The sequence below is a fragment of the Eucalyptus grandis genome, chromosome 2 (genome assembly GCF_016545825.1).
Source record: "Eucalyptus grandis isolate ANBG69807.140 chromosome 2, ASM1654582v1, whole genome shotgun sequence".
Taxonomy (NCBI): Eukaryota; Viridiplantae; Streptophyta; class Magnoliopsida; order Myrtales; family Myrtaceae; genus Eucalyptus; species Eucalyptus grandis.
The window spans coordinates 31,434,208-31,456,624 of record NC_052613.1 but is presented as its reverse complement, the minus strand read 5'-3'; the positions used below and the strand labels follow the sequence as shown (position 1 = coordinate 31,456,624).

At 38.7% G+C, this 22,417-nt stretch overlaps 1 protein-coding gene and 1 non-coding gene across 2 annotated transcripts; one reads left to right on the top strand and one right to left on the bottom strand.

Annotated features, from left to right (window-relative positions):
- Positions 1–2: 2 nt before the first annotated feature.
- On the bottom strand, positions 3–17,124 carry LOC104435154 (piezo-type mechanosensitive ion channel homolog). The gene is given in 19 exon segments (XM_039306984.1): positions 3–743; positions 1,136–1,280; positions 1,370–1,511; positions 1,631–2,134; positions 2,686–2,844; positions 3,348–3,743; positions 4,153–6,581; positions 6,584–6,625; positions 7,074–8,615; positions 9,673–9,906; positions 10,081–10,254; positions 10,464–10,592; positions 13,378–13,555; positions 13,631–13,846; positions 14,490–14,571; positions 15,516–15,631; positions 16,434–16,620; positions 16,731–16,887; positions 17,028–17,124. Coding segments are annotated over 19 exon segments (7,065 nt in total). The 3' UTR covers positions 3–607.
- Positions 17,125–20,379: 3,255 nt separating this feature from the next.
- TRNAA-CGC lies at positions 20,380–20,452 on the top strand. Its single transcript has one exon. It is a non-coding gene; the product is annotated as a tRNA-Ala (tRNA).
- Positions 20,453–22,417: the final 1,965 nt, after the last annotated feature.

Sequence of the window (22,417 nt, the reverse complement as noted above, 5' to 3'; positions counted from 1 at the left end):
ACTCAAGTATGCTTACATATGGAGCTAATCATGGTATGTAAGTACTGCTTACCCAATTATTTGAAGACAAATTCAGTATCAACATATACGGAAGAGCATTTATACAGACATAGACTCGACTTGTTAGAAAAGCTCTTCAACTGATAAATATTAACCTGTCAACTAGGAATCACCGTGAAGAACCAAACGGAGAATTATAGTCTCTGCTTGCGTTTGTACTGGTAATTATGAAGCTGCAGCTAACATTTCCCATATGATTGTGAGCTCGAGAAAAGACAGAGAGACTTAAAATCTAAGGACCAGTTCTCATCACTTACCATCTTCAAGACTTGTTCAGCAGGCAATACATCCTACTATAAAGAGGGGCCATCTTTGTATTTGGATTTCACAACACATATTTCAGTGAAGGTTTGATCGAGCCTCAGCTAGACAGACAATACTCAAAAGGACAGAAGCTTGTCTAAATAAGATAGAAGCTATCCATGGACGAGGAATTTCAGACCAAGCTTCCTAATAGACTTGCATTTTTTTACACTTCTTGCCTTCAGATCTTGTGCCAAAGCAATGAATGTTGTGGTGCATCCAGCCTTAACTATCTCACCAACATTCACTCACATTTGGTGTACTCAAGCAGCATATGTGGTGACCGATAGATTTTCACTAGTGTCCAGTAAAGGACCTCTTCAACCTCAAGTTCACCTTCTGCTCTTGCAGCATATATATCCTCGCATATTGCAAGTAACCTGCATCAACAAAATTGGCTGAATGAAGAAGGCGAGGGGACAAAAATGATTTTGCAGGGCATTAAGTCATTTCCCACAATGTATGAATTTCGTCTGGTAAAAGATTTAAGGGATATAGAATTTATCAGCCCTCATCCTAATCTGAGTATTTATTGTCTTTCTTCTCCTCATGACTCGTGCCACCAAGAAAGGAAGGAGCTTTCGCTGCCACAAGAAACCCTTACACAATATTTGGTAGAAATAAGAGTGAAAATGCAGCATATACTGGTTTTGGAAGACAAATTGGATGACAGATCATATCCAGGAAAGGATACAACAAGTCCTGGTACTAAATGATGGTAACAAAATGGATCGAGGATATTAAAAGTCAGAAACTTATGCTAGATTTGTACCTGTCACAAGAAGGAAGATTTTCATATGGGATCCTCATTCTCAAGTCAGCACATTGGAGCCTAATAAAGCGACCAACTGCCAGCACAAAAGTAATGTAGAGGCCCCATATACTGAACTTGCTAAGTGTCTCACCAAGAATCCCCTCTGCACAAATTCAATTAACTTTGTCAGAAGTGAATTATCGAAAGAAACTGCACACAAATCCCCACTCATGATAAATATTCAAAACTTACGTGGTGTTTCTTCAGAAACGACTATTGCCATGGGTCCTGCCAAAGTCCCACATCCCCTGATATTGGGGGCATCAGTATCATGAAATGACCACCATCCAGGATGGCCACGATTTAGAACAAGATCTCCAGTAACTGAGGCAACCTGCATGATCAATGTCTATTTCTTATTTGATATTTAGACTCAAGAATTGATGAAATCAAATCCTAGCTCCATTAGAAAATTTTACTAGCGTGTATTATGTATAGCAAAGAGTGGCATACCACTGGCTCAAGAAGCCGCACATCACCAGAACCTGTGACACGGAAGAATCTAGGATAGACATCATAAATTCTAAAACTGCTGGCAGTACCATTCAGAACTTCCATAACTTCTGATGAGCTTGGAAGATTAATATCGTCAACATCTAATTCGTATTTCACTACTTCTTTTCCTTTTGGCCTGTCTCTTGTCAATTGCCAAGAAAAGGTGATTTTCATGCTCCATCTAAGAGAATTGATAAACCTGGCCTGGACCACTGGAGGAACAAGCCACGAGGTACTGGCATCAGGTTGGCAGCAGATTACTTGAACATCTTTCACGTTGTATGCACTCAAATAATCTAGAGGATCCAAGTTGTGATATGAATCAAGCTCATCCCATGATAGCTTCTCACACAAAGTGGTCTCAAACAAAGTTAGTTTTCCACTTTCTGTCTCTATTTTGACTCGAGCACTTGCATCTTTAATAGGGTTTGCTATATTTGTGGGGTTGCCACTACTGTACATCTGTCCAACACATGAAGCATTCATAATCAGGTAGATCAACTGCTGAATTTAGAAATGGCATCAAAGAGGAATAATACAACTCCCTTCTCTCTCAAACAGAGAGCCAAACCCCACACAACACAAAGGAGTGGTTAGTCGTTGTGACTTGTGAGACCATACATACACTTCAGAACTTAAACTCGGTCAAATAACTTATATCGGAAGAACTAAATTCTAACAGAATTGAAGAATTTATCCCGATGTTAAATTAAGAATGAGGAAACTCTTAACTCAGATTACCATGGACAGTCCACAGTCCTAAATGGTAATCCACATGTTTCTCACATCATGAAGCAGATTCACTGTGCAGAAAAATAATAGCAACATATCATGTGACATAGAACCAATGTTAATGTCAAAGGAGAAATGTACTAATAAGATGCCAGTAATTTTACTAAGCTAAGCCATCAAAAGGAGAACAGATGAAAAGGATGCCTGGAGAAGAATGGTAAAGGCAGAAAGCACAATTATCCCCTATGCTTAATCCATTCATATATGGTGCTTTGCCTTACCAGCATAGGTGCCCAGATAACACATAGTAAGACAAAAAATAGGCATATTCCACCACAGAATTTTGTCACTTTAGTTTGTTTTTGTCCATGTTGGTGTCCAGCTCTGTTCAAATCCGCATCGCATTTGACAAGAAACAAGCTGGCATGAATGTCCTCCAACTGGGGATAAAACTAATATCAGATTCAGCTAAATAAATTCCTCAGCATATAACAACCAAAAACTAAAATTTGTGAAAAGCTCCTCAGGATGTATGTGTGCTCCTTGTCTGTGTACGTGTGCTTATGCTCTGTGTGCCTGCTTGCTTGCTGCAAGTTTATTCTGGAAAAATGTTCTCATGCTTTAGAAGTTTCATTGATGTTCCATCCACCCCATTCATGAAGCAACACTTATGCTGGGAACTTACCCTCACTTTAGAAGAAAATGAAACAGCCCGTAGCGGTTGTCACCTTGTTAAACCATGCATATGAGAGAGAGAGAGAGAGAGAGAGAGAGAGAACATGACGAGCCAATTCTATGAACTATGTTGGTAAGTATCACTGATCAAATGCTGGTGAGCACACAAGAGGGAAAGAGAAGCAGAAGTTATCACTCATATATATATTGATGGCTTAAAAGCACAAAATGGAAACTGAGAGAGAGAGGGAGAATGCAGCACTAGTACCTTTAACCAGTCATACATGGTCAAAGATGTAGATGTGCAGGACCAATCAAGCACACATCGCAGTTCATAGAGGAACGGAAGTGCTCGATACAGCCGGAAACCCCAAAAATTTAGTTTTGAAATGCTACTGGTCAAAAATTGCCTATATAATGTGCTTTCATGAGGAATCCCATAGCGGATTTGGACAGCCTGCAGAGCCAGAGAAACTGCCTTGGTGAGAAAGATGGCACGAAGCGCAAACCTCCCAGTATGCTTATTTGGCAGTGCTGTATACCAAGCATACTTTGTGATTGAGTAGGTGAAAAGGCCAAGTGAGAAAAGATAGAAAATGACTTTTCCAGTGGCAAAGGAGCAAAGGTATATAACCCGATCGAGTACAATCAGGAAAAAGACTACCTGCAAAGGGGAAAGCACCAAATACATCATAGAAGAATTGACACGGAATCATACACTACTATGTCAACATACTATAATTTTGCCTCAGTTCTGGGGTTACATATCCTCTTCTGGATTCATTGATTATAAGTTCTAGATTAGAGGACATATGTAACAAAGATTCGGTACAGAATTGTGAACATTTTTGCCAAAAAGTACTACTCCCTTTTATGGAAATTGCAGCGATAAAAATGACACTAAACCATGAACTTTTCTGCACGTCTAAATATAATCAGGCAAACTGGAACAAGTATGTGACTTAATAACCGTGTGAAAGTATTAATTGTACCAGAAAGAGTTCAAGCAAGACTCTCAAGCACACATTGTAATGCAATGGATTTAGCATCCAATAAAAGAACAAAAAATTTACCATCAGGATAAAGACAAATTCTTTTGGAAACTGATCTTCAAGCTGATAAACTTCAAGGAACTCACTTTTGTTCTTTATGATCGATTGGTAAAAAATGGCAACAAGGAAAAAAACAGCCAAATCTGCACAAAAAATGTAGGCGTACAAATCTATCTCTCGCTTGCCTCCACCTATCACAGAAATTATTGGGTAAGGAAATCCAACTTCTTCTAGAATACCAGCCCCTCTATTTATTAGAATCTCATGAGAAACATCAGCAGCTGGAGTTAGTGATTTATGCCACACAGCTGGAGTGGATTCTGTCGAAGGAGATGCGTACAGGACCTCAAACACAGCCAGAGCAATATTAGGATTTTCAGTGCTTCTTTCGATACTCTGGATACGGATCCTGCTTGCTGGGGATAACTTATCAGGTTTTTTGCATCTTCGATCATGTGTAATTCTGAGTAACTCATTCATTCCTGACTCAATCCTCTCTGGTTGAATGCCATCTTCAGGCCACTGCTTAACTTCCAAGGAAACTTGGACGAAGTAAGGAGGAGTTTCTGCTCCTTCTGTCAGAGATTTCCAGTACCTATAAAGGCCTCTAACAAATTGATTAATTGGATTTCCTGCAAATAAAATCAGCCTGCATATTCTTTCCTTGCAGCTATAATTAGTTAAAGCTTCGCCCTGTCTCTTGTTCCTCTTCCTTTGAATACTGAACTTTGTGACTGTTTGCCAATCACCATCTCTTGCTGTAATGGAGGTCTGTAGGAGAGTGAAGATATAAACCAAAAAAAGAGGCAAGTTGCCGATCACAAAGAATGACACAATCTTGTGTGCAGGAAATCCAATTTTTTGAAGGAACTCAGTTTTGATGGACAAGTCACAGTGTTGGATGAGGATTTGGTATACATACTGAAGTAGAATGCACACCTCGCTGTATATAAGCATGATGACCCAGAACATGTAACTTGGACCAGTATTTACACAAAGAGCATATAGAAACAGAGCTGTCAAGTAGACCATGGAGAGAAGACTAAAGTTCCATAGAAATATCAGGACAAAGCAGCAGTAGCAGACGATATCATTGTTTGACCGCATTTGAGCCCACATGTATTGGATGATCACTCCAAGTTGAAGGCATGAAGAACCGGAAGCTGTCAATTCATTCACAGATCTCATAACAAACTCCTGTTCCACTTGTCCACAGTCTATGTTTTGACTCTCAATCTCATAATAAACCTCATCCTCAGAAGACTGGCCATCCATTTCTTGTTTTTCGTTTTCTATGTTCAAAAGAGTGACAAGATTGGCAACTGCAAGATTCCCAAGAGATTGCACTTGAGAAACTCCATCACCAATCATATTTACTGCAGAACTTAGCGGATTTTCCTTGTCTTGGAAGTTCGCTTTACTACTTCTCTCCAAATCCCATAACCCTGTGTCTAGATCTCTCTCCCCATGCTTTGATATTTCAGGGAGGGACTCCAACAAGAGTTTAGTTGGGTCCCTGGTTGGTTGACTTTTAGATTCATTCATTTCAAAGGTGGATACTAACTCAAAGCTCGGATCAGAACCCTGCTGCATGAACTTGTCTTCCCCCTTCCCAGGATAGCTATTAGGTTTGTAAGTCTTAATTGAGTTCCTCCTCTGAAGGCCATGGATTTTTGGAGATTTATTGTCACTATTTGCATGGGGAATCATGCTTTGGAGCTGAATTTGTAAGTTGAGCATCTCAGATTTCATCTTCTCTACTTGCAAGTTTCGCAGGCGCTTCAGCTCTTCAGACCGACGTATATGCTGCAACTGTGCAGTTTTCCAAGCAGCCCTCTTCTCCTGTTCACGCACTATGGCACCAATCTGTTCTGCTTCAAGATACTTCGATACATAGTCAAACTCCTGGGAGGAGAACATGAACGACTGAAGTGATACTAGCATAAATATGATTATCTCAACAAGTGCAGATCTTGAGGTAATTCTGAAACCATAGTCATACTTATAAAAGCCAATGACTTGACCTATGGAATCAACTGTTGTGAATTTCGCCTCAATATAATTCCCAATTAGAGGAGATTGGTAGGCAAGAGAAAGGACAATTAGGGAGAAATTGTAAATTCTTAGGAATTTGAAGATCCTATTCTTCTTCTTCAAAATATCAAGCCTCAATCTGAAAAAGATAAGAGCAAAGCCAAGGTAACCTAGGTGAAGCACATCATATTCAAGGGTTCCCGTGATCAATATCAAAGCGAGAACAAGATCCAGTAAATGGCAATAACTGTAGTGCCTCAAATAGTCAAGTAGCGTCCACAACTCTTTTGTTTCAAAAGAGAGATCACTCAACAGAGATGTGTTCTTGCATCGAGAAATGAGTTGTCGATACATCTGGGAGCGTGGGAGATCCGACAAGTGATTAGCACGAAGCTTGAAGCACGAAAACATGAAACCATGTAATAGCTGATAAGCATTCGGGGATCATCAACTATTACTCCTGCAAAAAGTGCATGGCAGCTCGAAATAAACTTCAGAACTGATTCCCAGAAAAATGGAGATGATTTTCTAGAATAGTCTCTAATACAAATACAATCAAGCTCCAAAAAGAAATTTTTGCAACAGGAGACCTTCAAATATTTCTAACATACCATGGTTTCCAAAAATTGTAAACTAAAAATTATAGAAAATTACTTAAATTACTTGTTCATGGACAAAGGTTAAACAAGCATATTTGGCCAAAAGAAAAGCTAAACAAGCTTAAGAAAATCCCCAAAATGAGAATCAAGGCATATTTCTATAAATCTTAATCTTTCACTTGAAAAGCTGGAAAGAGACTTGTAAAAATGCCAGAAAAGAGTGATCCATGTGCTCCTCATAAGTGTCAGAAATTGGAGGAGAATTGGAACCAAAAATCAATCATGAGCATTTAAAATTGATGAACGTACCAAGCCAACAGCTCTTGCAGAACTCAAAATGGTGATCAGAGAACCTCCAACAGTCATGACACCTCACCTGTGCTTTGCCTCCCTCATCTTGTTTCTTGGACATCAAGTTTGACCACAGGGCCAAGTATTCAAGAGTGACAATCGAAGCAAACAAAAACACGAACATAGGCCACAGCTTTTGTAGAACATTTTGATGTAGAAGAACACAAGCAGCGAGTGATGCAACATATAACAAAGAAATAGAATTTAACACTGCAAAGCTGGCAAGAAGTAACACAACCATATTAATCTCCAGCCCGAAAAGGCTAAAAATGTTCTCTATATAAAGCTTCAAATAAACTTCCAGTAACTTCTTTTGCTTGTGAAGTCTCTCCATTCTGAAGAAGAGAATCCTCTTTCTGTTCCACTTATTGCTTCCCTTGCAGCTTTCCCAGAAATAGGTGTATAGGTACTCTTTGCTTTTTCTACCTTGAGGACCACTATTTCCAGAGGATATAGGAGATGCATTTCCAGATATACCGGAGCTAGAAGATGCCCAAGAGTGACTTGGCATGTGTCTCCCGTTATCTAGTAATGGGCTGAAGCTTGATGCAGTTTCTTGGGTAAGATTGCAGACTTCACTTAAAATTTCATCTGCTGTCCCAAACAAAGCGCATGCCTCATCCCATCTTCCTATGCTTCTTTCATGTTGCATTTTCTCCAGCCAGTGGAAGACGTTGTAGTGAAGCAAACATGCAAAAATAACTAAAACTTCCCCCCTCAACCCAGATTCCAGCCCCCAGAAACCAGGTTTATAAATCTGCAAACCCAGAAAAAGAGAAAAATAGGAATTCTTTTGACCTGGGAACATCTCTGCCTCATCACCCCATATTTGGAAAAGATATTTAGTCATTGCAATACATCCTGAGTAAACTAAAAATAGCTTTGATGGGATCCGAGAGGACTTTGGTAGGGTTGAACAGAACACTAGGAAAAGAAGATACAGAAAACCAAACGCACTGATTGGGGACAAGGACGTGTATAGCACGGCAAGATATAGTATCTTCTCAACATGCAAGATGAGAAGCCGTTTCAAGAAAGTAATAGTCCTTTTAATTGTTGTATCGCTATCAGTCGACATGGTATGTTTGCTCCATCTCCTCTCATAGCTAAACAGTTGAATGGCAACAAGCACAGCTAGAGACTGCCGCACATTCTCCAATGGTGAAGCCTCTGGATTATAGCCGAAGACCGCATGAAGATCTATCAAGTTGGTAAAGCACGGCCGGATCTTGTCAAAGACACTCAAACAATAAATGAACACAAAGATTGCAATTGCATATAGCTTTAGAGGAAGCCAGAGGTGTTTTGTTGTCTTTTCTAGAAGTTGCCTCCCAATAATCCAAAACAGAAGAAAGAATAAGTAACCAAATGAAGCATAGTTTGGAGTAACTAGGTATAGTGCAACAAGAATAGTCAAAAATGCAATGTAGCTTCCACATGACCGATATACTGAAAGAAACTTCTGACCAATAGCACCCAAATGTATCATTATCTTCCTCTCTGAAAAAAAAAAAAAAAACAAGGTAAGGTCCCGGAATTGTTGATTTTCATGAATTCTGTAGACTGTTGTCATGTTCAGATATGCTCAAAATCTACAATCAAATCAATGACTGCTCATAGAGTAAGTTCACATGAAGACTGCAGGAAAAACTGTCAGGCAAATTCTTCTCAAAAGAATAAGCAAACTCTGTAAAGAAATTCCAGCTGAGATCTCCACAGAAGTCACAAAGTAACTCAACTTACCAGGGCAGAGACTACTTAGAGCAGTTAGGCCTCACCTAAATTATCTTAAATCTGGCAATTCAATTAAATTTACTGGATAGTATGATCTAAACAACACACAACCTTGTGGCTAAACTCGATTGCAGCAGCCATGATCTCTCCTTGACATGTAGCTGTAAGAAAATGAGATATGTAGAAGCTTTCTTGTCTCCTCTAGGATGAACTCCAGAGTTGAGTATGTTTTTTGACAGTTTAACCCAGAGGTAAATATATAGATGGCAATGGCAACTATAACAAGTCAAGTAAATCACTTTTCTTGTGGGACATTGCTATTTCTATAATGTGAAACTAACACACGTTACCTTCCATTCGTGCAAATTTGGATCTCTTCTACACGAGAGCATCCTACTAAGCCTCTTTTTTTTTTATTATGACAACGAAGTCCAGCTAGGTAAAACCTAGGCTCATGAAGCATTAACTGATCAGGTATGACACAAACCAAATCCAGGATCGGTGGCCCAAACTTGAAGTTGTTTGCACTTGATGGTGTGGGGAATCAAACTTACCCCATGTGCCAAACTACATAGACAAGTCAACCCTTTACCATTAAACAAACCCATGGGTTTGATATTAAGCCTCTTTTCAATCAAACATATTAATTGACAGAAGAAGAAATAAAAGGAATTACTCAACTAGCGAAGATCTTTCACTTCTAATAATTCTTAATTTCCACAAATGCTGCATGTATTGATCATTCAACATTGAAGGTCCATTCCAACAGCTAGAACGGTTGCAATGGCCATTGAGAGAAAGTTCGGTTTCAAAGAAGCTGTACCATTAGAAGAAAATTCATGTTGCCTCTCACAGGATCGTGAAGTGTACACAGAAAACAGAACTGATTTGATCAAGCCAGCTCTCAATATATTAAACCCAATGGGTGGGAAGGGTGTTTGCTGCACCACATTTGAAAATCTGAATAGAATTTCAATCCCATGATTGTGAAGGGCACAAAAGCATCCAAGCATCGCTATCTTCAACAAATGGCCATTCTGATCACATTTGTAAAGACCTGAAAAGGAAACTCATAAATTGCAGACGGAAAAGGATCACTACATAAACATGATATATCGAACTTCACATGCACACGTGCAATAAAGAATATATGTTTACAATCTCATCTGCCAGGAAAGGTGCACTGTCTTGGTACTTGAAAAAATGGGCACCTCAAATGTGGTCACCTCACCTAGTTGTTTCAGAATTTCTCCAGCAAATGACCCTTTCCGATCCAAGACTTTCGAGGTGAGATCAAGGTGAAGAATATATAGCAGAGCGAAATGCACCTCGCAAAGAAGTATCAGGTACTGGCATTTCTTTTTGCTGATGCTGTGGCTTAAAAGATACACCAGGAAAAATATCACTGGCATATAAAGCAAAATAGGCAGCAGTAAGCTCAAGGCAGGATAGTCCTGAAAAAATTGCAGATAAATGGACACGGAAGACTGCTTAAATGGGCTAAGATATCAGAAGCATCTGATGATATCATACAATCCTATGCAAAATGTGCTTCAGAGGCCACCGAAAAATAGCAAAAGTAGGTGAAATGAACCCAGAGGTCCATAAACTTACTGTATACAGCATGGAATAGGCCAGGTTTGACTGCAACGAGAAATATTAAACACAATGTGATTGTGCGGGAACATTTACGCAACCCCCATGCTATTGTAGCCACAATAAAAACCTTCATCTCCTCTTCACCTGAAACAAAGGCCGAAATTAGTGTTATTGGGCCACTGTATAGTACTAAGGCCTTGTTTGGTAACGTTTTTATTCCTCCCAATTTCTATTCTTTTGTTTCCTGAAAAAAAAAAAAAAAAAAAAAAATAGAAATCTGTTTGGTAAAGTTAATTGATTTTTCTATTCTCCAGAATAGAAAAGTCACTAGGAAATAGATTTTGAATAGAAATAAAAAGTAAAAAAAAAGTAACATAGAAATAAGTTTTTTTTTTTTTTTTCTTTTCTTTTCTTTTCTTCTTCCTTGCTGTCCCTTCCCTTCGCCATTACCCTTGCTGTCCGGCCACCGCCGCCGGCCAGCCGCCGTCACCCGTTGCCCGCCGCACATCAGCCAACCGCCTCCCACCGCCCGCCCACCGATCGATCGCTGGCCGACTGCCGTCGCTGCCACTGCCACCTGCCACGGCCCACCACCGATGACCATTGAGGCCACCGCTTGCCGGTTGGCCGATAGCCGACCGCCGTCACCACCGCTTGCCACCGTTGTCGCCAACTACTGCACCCACCACCGATGATGGTTGCTGCTGTCGCCCACCGGCTGGCCAACTAACCAACCGGCATTGACGACCATCGCCATTGCCCACCAATGACCACCGCCGACCGCCACCATCACCAACTGTTGCCGCCAACCACTAATGACCACCGGCCGGCCCCAATCGGCAAACAACAGGTGGTGGCGACAAGCGGCAGTCCGTCATCAGCGGTCATCAGTGGATAGCGGCAACGGTCGGCGATGACAGTTGTCGGTGGCAAGCGGTGACAGTTGACGATGGCAGCAATAAAGAAAAATAAGAAAAAATTTAAAAGAAATTATACATTGTGAATCATACCAAAGGCATTTCTATTCTTTTTTTCATTCAAATAATAGAAATTTTAGGTAGTTAGCAAATGCGTTATTTTATTGAGAAATTGTTCTCAATAATAGAAATAGAAAAAAATTATTTCTAAAAACAAATTGTTTCCCGAAACAAATGTGTTACCAAACAGACTCTAACATTCTGGACATGAAAAAAGAAAAGTGGTGTCCGTAAAAAATGCGACTGTATGGATCAGAGTGGCAGAAGAATTCCTAAGAGCTCAGGTGATAACGGTTTAATTTTAACGTTAGAAGTTAAGAACATCAGATAAGTCTCACCTGTCTTGCATGACAACGAAGGACCAGGACAAATTTTACCCCGCCGTACATCACACCAAGGTATGACTAGGACTGAATTACCCTCATCATATTCAGTTGAGGGAGATGAATTCCGGCATTACCTAATGTTAGACGTCTATTGGGGTGAAAAGCTGGTTTCTGACTGACTAATTTCCTGAATTTCATAATTCTTTTCTGCTTTTTTTTATCCAAATATCCTAGAATAAATTCTCTTGGAACTTCCTTAGCATCCTCAAAGAAAATAGGAGATCGCAAGTCAAAGACTTGGATACTTGATGAAATTAAGACATGCAGGGTATTACTCATTGTCTATGTACAACCAAACGAATGAATAATTTTCTTTTTTCCATGAATTTATCTATGTTTCTTTCCTCTAGTGAGAGGATGGCCAAATGGAAAAAGTAAGACCGTGCTCTTCTTGCTTGGCTAAGATGTGTCAAAACTGTTCTTTGATAGGATGAATGCTACCTTTCATCCCCTGTACTTTTACGCATTTTCTAATCACATACCTATACTTCTAATTTATTGAATCAAGTCCTTCTATGTTCACAAGTTCTCTAACCAAGTCTCTTAGACATCAAACCGTGCCCAATTCAGCTGACATGGCCTTCAAAAAGTATGGCATGGATAAACTTTTTTCCAACATAAATATTCATAGTTATCCACATTGGCTAAATCTTATTTGCATCATACTCCAACGTTATTCACATTGGCTAAATTTTTCCACAGCAGTGTCCTTGTAGGTTTCGACATGACTAAAGTTTATCTGCATCATATTGTGGCATTGTAGGATGGTCACGTCAGCTGAATTTGGCGGAATTCGATGTTGAATGGGTTTCATTAGTGTTGAAGAGATATTTAGTGGTGCTATAGTAGTTAGTAGGTGAGTTTTAATTAAAGTAATTAGGGTTTTTGGATGTCTCTTATGCTTTATAATTGCAGTCATGTTATATACTCTTTCATTAAGCTATTGAGTAAAGATGAAGCCTCTTAATCTCTTCTTTCTCCCTCTCTCTTGAAGATCCTAGAATATTTACATGGTATCAAAGTAACCAGGAGAGATGGACCCAAATCTAAAGCCCCAACTTTTGTTCCTCCCTGAAATTAGTAACAAAAAGTCTATCCTTCCTCAGTGTCACGCTCCTAGGCCCACCTTCCTCGTTCAATGCCATCAATACTGTGCCTCCAATCTTGTGCTCTCAGAGGTGGATTCGCTATCCACCACAACATCCCTCGTCATCCTAGACTTTCGATCAAGTCACAATCAAACTCGCCACGCTCTTTCAGATATCATCTTTTCTGTCTGAGATACAAATTATTGAAGAGAACTGTACCCGTTAGTTGCAAGCTGGACGTACCAGCTTGAGGGGTACTGTTGCAAAATATTTAGTGGTATTAGTAATTAGTATTGGGTGAGTCTTAATTAAGGTAATTTGAATTTTTTAGTGTCTCATGCCCTTTGGATCCTCTCTCTGAAAGATCAAAAGGAGTCACAAGCATGCAAGTCCAAGTACAATAAAAAAATCCTAGCAGACATCTCAACCTAGAGTTCCAGGAACTAGCTTAATTACCAACTGAACGCCATTATTTTACCTTCTACAGAATGGTTGTCATTTCCAAGCTGTCTGTCGTGATTAGACAAAAAGAGGAAGACGGAGCTGTTCACAAGATTACCCAGAGCAACTAGAATTCCAAGGCAAAACTGTGCCAGCAGATAAAATCCGGGAATGGAATAATGCCACAAGCCAAAAGTTTCCCAAATCTCCATATCCTGCAATAATGGTTCGCAAGAAAAATAAATTGTGATGCTAAGCAAGCCACCGGAGCAAAAGATAGCTGAAAATACCTTCCGTAGTTTCATATTGAGGACAACAAATGCCAAATTGAAGACATAAGTGCTAGCAGTCCAGAGGAGAATAAATACGAGAAGCAAGCCATTTAACCGATGGAAGAGAAACACAGAAGGGAAGGCATACAAGACATAGCCAACATAAGCAAGTAGTCCGAAAGAACATAAACTTGCAAAGTAGAAGCTCCAAAATGTCAGAGATAGCAATAAAACCTGCATATTCCAAAGCAAGCTTTAGTCGATGATTCAGGTAATTTTCATTGCCCGTGCTATAAGAATTCATAATAATCGAAAGGGTTCAAAGACATGCAGCTTAGCTACACTATACAGATGAGGTCAACATACTAACCGACTGAAATGAATATCTTTTTTACCTGATATTGATGAATCAGATATTGTAACTATAAGAGGATTTTAAAAAATTAATTGTCTAGAATGACATAGATGTTTCGTTCTTTTACATCAATAAAACCAACACTTTCTTCCCCCAATAACCATCTTTTCCATATGGCCTACACATGCGAAGCTACTTAAGGAAGTAACTCCAGCCCCCTGGCTCTAACAATTGGCTAGTCTTCTGGAGTGGGCCATGATCTTTGCTTCTTATGCAAGCAATCAATCTAATGTTCCTCGCACAGAAGTAGTTTAACTTTTTCTCGTTTTTTTTTTTGGCTATGAGGCACTCTTGATTTTTGGTATGCAATCTAACTTTGTTTGGCACAGCAAAGTTCCATTTGCACTTTTGCAAAAAAACGAAAAAATTATGGATGGCTCACAGAGGTCAAAGCAATTCAGCTTAGAGATGAATCCTTTAGGTGATAATGAAATTCCAGAGAAACAGATGTGGAACACATACCGGAAATCCATAAGTGAAAAAGTTGATGCTAAATGCCTGGAAAACGCTCCTCCCTGATAGGTTACTGTACCTTAACTTAGACCTGCAAATTCGAAAAATTATAGTGAAAAATCTACATAGATGTGAAACATTAGATGGTAGGTTATAAGCATGTCTACTGCAGATAGTCTCACGGTTCACTCAGTGAGATGACATGTTAGTAAGAAAAAGATTTACAAGATGCAAAAAAGGTATATAACATCACTGCCAGTTCCAACTCTCTCACAACACAGAAACTGTAGGGTGGAGCTGCAGACTTATTGCAGCAGTGGAGATGAATTGGGAAAAAAAAAGAAAAGAAAAAAAGCATCGAACTGCCATACCCAAGGTGCCCAATCAATTAAAATGCCACCAAAATCCAATAGAAGCACAAGCCGAACCGCTATGTAAGTAAATAAATCAGCGTGTCACTAATAACACCAAGTCGTTCCCCTTTCTGCTGGATGTGTTGTACTTTTCCAAATAGTCCTAGACATCTTTGCTTTCAAAAGGTTGGTGAAACTTCTACTTTTGCCACCTCTCACAATAAAAAACACTTGCTGTGGTTCCTTGACCCCCAACAAACTTCCCATTATTCCTTATACCTCTCAGGGAGTAGAGATTGATCATGCTCCCAAAGAGCAACTTACTCTTCCAAAACTTATGGAAAATGTTTTTGAGTAGCTGAACCTCTAATACGGACAAATGATCATAATTTACAAGAGGAACAAATATAGAGGAGGACAGAACTCTAAGAGCTCTTTTTGGTTCAAACGTCTACTTGACTAGTTCAGTTGTCTGTCATCAAATAATTGTAAATATAGCCACCGGGGACATGCATAAATATTGATGTATCCATTGAGCTTGTTATATATCATGTTTCAGTTTCCTAAAGAAAAATTGAAGTTGTACAGTTTTCTTTTTCCACAAAATGACCTATCTATTAAAATACAAGAGAGTCCTTGGTTCTGAAAAGCACCTTGAACTTTCAAGTACTATGAACTTTACCTTGATCCGCTGATTAAAAAGGAATGCTTTGAGAGAAGAAGTGGCTCCGTTAAATCGCTTTCCCTAGTGGACATTATGACATCCATGTCTTCAAGATAGTCACGAATTAATGATAGCTGAGAAGTGCAGTAATAAAGGTGACGATTAAGAACTTCATCAGGTTGGAAAGCAGATAATACTACTTAAGAAGAAACATATATGGACTAGTCCATGCATGACTTAGTCACATGTATGCTTATGCTATGATATCCTACATATTAATCTATAGAGAGAATGAAAGAAAACTTCAACTTGATAGTCCATAAGGTGTCGGCAGTACAAGCTAACTTCTGTCTAAGCAGTGAGTTCTGCAACAGATGATTCTCTTTACTTATGATGAACTTTTAATAAGATGAGTAGAGCCCCGTGACATGCATGTCATATTGGCAAGAAACCAGTTTCTCACACCCGAGACCCTAGATGTTTTTGTCTCAAATGTCTCACGTATAATTAGAGAGCCATTGACAGCTCCTCTCGCATACTAACCCAGAAGAACTAGAGGTCATTGCATGAAAAGTGAAGTACTAGGCTAGGGGAATATTTGGCTGATCAGTAAAGTAGGTATTCTACCAGTAAACCATTTTCCAGTACAGGGAAGAGCTACAACTTCAAAATTAATAAGCCTTTGCAGGCCAGTTGTGAATATATTCAAATTATGCATTCTCCATAGCTCCAATCATGAAGCTTATAATGATTTTGAAGATTTGTCTGAGATTTCCCCTGATTGAGGCCTCTCCTGTTATTTTCCTAATTCTTTGTTTGCGAATTTGTCACACGAGACATAAGTGATGGATCTATGTACGACACTATAGGCAAGAAGCTAGAGTCAAGAATGACAACTTAGTCAAGGAAGTCTCATCCTGAACAGGATCTGCTCACCAATATGTAGAAGGATAGGAGAGAGACACCACAACACAGTTGTGACCAGTCTGACTTAGCAGTTATTTTGTACAAGCCAACAAAGTCAGCGATCCTCACAAAAAGTTCAGAAAACTCAATCGGAAGTTGGTAGCTATACAACAGGAGAATGTTGAAACCTGCATAAAGCAAAAGAAACCTCCACCACCTTGAAATGGAATGTTGAGTGTAATCAGTAGATTTAAAAGTATAAAGTATGGAGAGTAGTCGCTGAAGCTAGAGCTGCTGATCTGGGAAGGTGAAATGTGGACTACTTACCGAAAGAGCCCAAGAAAGTTGCTTGTTAAAGACCAATCCACGAGGCCAATGCAGCTACAAATAAAAAATGGGAAAGAAGTCCACGATGGGCTACTTATCCCCACGGCTAACTGTACAGCAGGCAACAACAGGCAGCATGACGTTCTGAGATGAGTCCCTTTGAAAGAAATTATACCATAATCAGACAACCATCTACTCGATTATTTTTAATCAGTACAACTCAGTTGATGTAATATTCTATATGTTACATACAGATTTATGTGACGTTTTCTTTTATAGAACTGTCTTGATCAATACCATGATTTATCCTTAGTGAAGAAGAAACTAAAATGCAATTGCATGGTAACCAAACAATACGAAGTTCCAGATAACGAGCTGAAACTTTATCATGCATACTAAACTTAAACCAACCTATGTAGCCACGAGAAGAACAAAAACATTCCGAACAAGAATCTCCTCGCAAATCTTGTCCAGGCCTACCCCCTGATATTCTCCTTAGAGCAACAAAAGCTATGGATATTTGAATGACCAAAAAATACAATTCAGAAGGCGGTGTCCACGAGTAAATTCTGCAAAACTCAAACCAAATTTTGTTATGACCGTGTATCACTGAAGCATTACTGATGATCTTTGCAATAATTTCAAGAAAGTTATACTTATAAAGGTTACCTTTCAAATCCAGCTAGCTTTGCCCACTTAAAATTGCTTGCAAACCATTGATCTCCCTCAATAGCCCATATGAAGTGGAATATGGCATGTAAAAAGACAGCCAGAAAGGAGAACATGCAAATAAAATATGATACCAAATGGTGCCTCTTGGATAGATAACCTGATAGCAGCACAGATGACGTCATACTTAACATCATCAGAATAATTTCCTTTATGGCAAAGGAAAGAGAATTGGACCAACAATCCATTATCGTCAAAAGTTAGGACAAGATAATTCTCCTGACAATCTTAAAAACCAACTGTGAAAAGAAAACACTTCCCCAGAAAAATACAAGTCCAAGGAAAATGGAGAGTATCGCTTGCTACTTGAAAATGCAACAGAGGAGAACAGGAATACAAGAACGGGAAACTGGTGTAGCCAAAGAAATGGCTGCTCTAACTGTGAGGGTCTGTTCTAATGAATAACTTGAACTAGCACAAAGCAAGTTGGAGACCCGCAAGAGGCAAGGCATGAGGACATTAGAGGGTTAGAAAAATGGCAGCACATATAAGGTTCTAGAACTTCCAGCTAGTAAGCACAACCGCCTTTGTGCATGCTGATATTTATCTTGAGCATTTATTTTCATATCCTTCATTGAATGTTAGAAGTGCTTGCCGTGGTTCTTTTCCATGAAAGCAATATCTAACTTTTTCAATGGCTCAAGTAGAGCGGGGCGCAGATGGCACCAGTAAAAGAGACGTAGAAGCAGCATAGGCATACAACCCGTACAAAAAAAAGCAAAAACAACATTTCCTTTTGTGCTGTTTCGAGGATAGAAAGCACTCTACAATAGACAAACGACAATAACGTCAATATAAAACCTCTCCTAATATAGTATTGATTAGGAGATGAATACATTGCGAAGAGAAATGGTAGCCCAGCTTTTTACCTGCTTTTGAGCCATCGAATTGCATGATAAGAAAAGCCGACAAATCAACCAGAGATATCAGATTCCAACTGAGTAAAGCAGCTGGAGAGATCACGAAATAAAAATGAAGTTCCATTAGAATAGCCAAGTAAAAGCATTACAAGAAAACCCATGAAGAATCAAGCCATCATGACAAAGTAAAATGTTAGTGACTCAAATCAACCGACGGACGAAACGTTCGAGACTTTCGTTTTTCTTATCCCTCCAATACCATGTCTTGACAGCCTAAAACAAGCGAACGACACCAAACAGATAGACCATCCATCATCCTCGAACACTATACTAATTCATCCCTCGTATCACCTACCACAATCTCATTCAATCCCTGTTAGTGAACAAAACTACGTCGCGGTAAGCCCTACCCTGTCATACCAGAGCCACCATGCTCCAGCACTATCAAAATTCTCCAGTAAACTGCGACAAGTAAGACAGGTACCTGTTAAAAGAAGCATTTGCAACACAAATCCGTTCATGATCTTCCCCATTGCCAGAACCCCTGTCGGCCTGCTGCCCCTCCGGCCAAATAAGCCACCAAACGTGATGGACGAATCAATACCACCCAGAGACCATCACACCATGCCGATCAGACATCGCAATCGGTGCCAAACCTGAAGGGTGATCAGGATCTCTCCGCACAGAACCAGAGGTCCCACGACCAGCAAGATTTCACGGATAACGAACGCGCCGCATCAATCAGCTCTCGAACATTGTCGCACAAAAACTCAGAAACGTTTCGGTAGTTGGAACGGAACGTGGATCGACGACAGGGGAATGAAAAATCTCAGGTTTTCCGAGGGGTGGCGGGACTCTCAGAGGTACGTCGGGTCGTCGAAAGGCGGTGGGGCCAACGACGGTAGAGATCTTCGCAGATTCCGATGAAGGGATCGCGCCGGAAGGATCGATGCTGTCGTCGTCCGACGGAGCGAGCAGACGCTGCTGTGCTCGGGGCTCTTCCCTGCTTCTTCCCTCCCGTTCTGTCGCGGCAGAAGAACCGAAATGTAATGTCGTTATGTTCGTTAACGCGATGCGTTGATTTGGGCCCCCGCCAAATACCTCCCCTTGCAGCTTAGGCCATGTTTGTCTATTATTGCACGAGCTCATACGTTTCTACCATTGCAAATTTTCCTAGGAATTAATTTTAAAAATCTTGTCTAGAGCACGGGTAACGATTTCCGACCCGACGTTATAACACGGCTCGAATACAACATGAAGTTAGCGGGTTTGGGTAGAGACCGATCGTGTTCGGGTCAATTCCGTGTCGACCTATGGAGCACGGTTAATAAACATGTCGTGTTTGTTGTTGAACTCACCTGATACTTGGATAATTCATCTGTACTCTTTTACCATATGGTGTCGGTCAAACAAAGTGACGGTTGTAATATGATCAAAATCAAACGATGTAACATTTATTATAACTCCAATCCTCTACGCTCGTTATATGGCAACCAAACATCCAACAATTTAGAGATGTACCAGTTTGGTCCAATAAGTAATCCTATTTAATTGCTGTGCTGTTGAAAATTAAAAAATATTTTTTAAGTTTGATGCACTTCTGTTCTGATTTTTGTTGTTTGTCCTTTTTTTTTTGGGTTTCGAAGAATGAAAAGTTATTGCCATGGATTTTGAAAAACTAAATTGAATAATATGTATGATGATAAGAAATTGAAATTCATAAAGTATGCATGACGTCATAAGACAATCATCTTGAGAATTTCAAATTACTATTTTTTTCCTTTTTGCTTTATAATTACATTGTAATATTCTCATAATTCAATGGCCCAGATTTTACAAATGTTCGACCAAAATTTTATGATCGATACTCTTGATGTGTCGAACACATCACTATCGCATCTTCGATTAATTGCTTCATAAGAGATAACGATAATCAACATAATTTTTTTAGATTTGTTTGTTTCTCTAAAACGTTCTTTAAAATAAATTGTTTCGAAGAGATGAGGACGAATCACGAACATTAGTATTTCATTATATAATTTTCCCAGCAATCGTCGAATGGGGACGTAGCTCATATGGTAGAGCGCTCGCTTCGCATGCGAGAGGCACGGGGTTCGATTCCCCGCGTCTCCACTTATTTTATTTCCTCCGTTTTTTTTTTTTTTTTTTTTTCTGGTTAAATTATTTTTTTCTTATAAGAACATAAATCTCATTGCAAACCAACCAGAAAATTGTAAATCGAAGTTGAACTTGACTTATAAATTCCCCAGAGACATTAGTTTGTATTTGAATTTAATCACACTTAAACCGATTGTCCTGGTTTTCATCAAATCAAATTCCCAAGTTATTTTATGTCGAAACTAATTACACATGATCTGACTCAATTTTTTTTTCTGATTAATTTATTAAATTTTTCTTATGAGAATGTAAATCTCATTGCAAACCAGAAACTTGTAAATTGAAGCTGAACTTAACTTATTATTTTCCCAAAGACATTAGTTTGTATTTGAATTTAATCGCACTTTAAAATGACTGTCCCGGTTTCCATCAAATGAAATTCTCAGGATATTTCATGTGGAAACTAATTATATATGATCTCACTCGATGGTTGTACACGAATATCCTGTTCCAAAAATAAAATATGTATTATAAAAAAAATAAAAAATAAAAAGAGAAAGAGAAAAAAAATTATAAATTCCTAAAAGACCAACCATGGACATGGATTTCTCGACTTGTCATGACCAACTTATCTTAAGCAAAACGATCTCACTAGTCACTAGAAAGAGTTTGGCTCATTTGATCTTTGCTTTATACAATGTATTTTGACCATTAACAGTATAGTTATTGAGTCGGCGTAGATTTATAATCATAAATTTAATCGACAAGTGAATGTTATATTATAACCATAAAAAGAGTATAGAAGATTAATGTATCCCAAATTCTCCTTCATATCAGATAACAATTAGAAACAGCCCAACTTAATGCATATATGTGACAAGAATTATCGCAAATTCTTCATACCAAAAGAATCATTTGAATGGCTCAATTGGATGGATCCATGTGGATTTCCTTACCCTAGAAGAAAAAAATATTTTATAAGTAGATGAAAAAAGATTCAAATTTTAGAACGAACGACAACTAGACATGGGTTTCTCAAATTTGTCGTAATCAACTTGCTTCTCACGCAAGTAATCCTTTACTCTTCTTCTTTCTTTCTTTCTTTTTTTTTCCCTTTTTTGGGCTTTTTAATTAATCATTTGCTTAAAAAGAAAAAAAAACAAAGAGATGAAATTAAGAGACAAGTCAATAGAAAATTCGAAAAAAAAATAATAATACCACAAAAGGTCTAAACTAGTATAATTGTGACAAATCTATCTAAAACTGATTTTTGGATTGTTAAAACCCCAAACCAGTACAAATTTCCAAACTAACTTTTGAATCACTTAAAATCCAAAAACGGCACACTCATGACATATTTACCCTACATTAGTTTCCTCAAATTTATACATAAAATTGCAAGGTTGGATGACACATGGTAATAACTTAATTGACATAAGTGTATCAGTTTAAGGTTTTCAAAGACCCAAAAGTTAGTATGAAATATATTTGTCAAAAGTATACCAATTTACGGTTTCTCGTCATATTAATCCTAGGAAAAAAAAAACTTCACCTATTAAATTTTATTTACATGGTGCCCCATCACCGTTAAAAGAATAGTTTGAGTGATTAATTCCAGTTTGTAATTATCAACCCAATCGTCAAGTCAACATAATTTAATCACAATAATTATCTAAAACTTCGAATTGCCGTTGGTTAGCAATGTATATCAAGACAAGACATCCTCTATATTGATGACTATCTCCAACGAAAGAACGTACACGAGACGTTGGACTGATATAATAGCATAGGTAAAGAGATTAGGCTTAGCCTATTTAATTTAAATTATTAATGCATTCAAAAAAATTGTGAAAAAAAAAATAATAATAAGGAGAGAAAAGGATATGCTGGAATCTGCTTCTAAGATGGTCACGCCTAACAGACGATCGAAATCGGTTCATTGATATTTATCCTGCTTTTATTCCAATTAAGTTCTGTGTT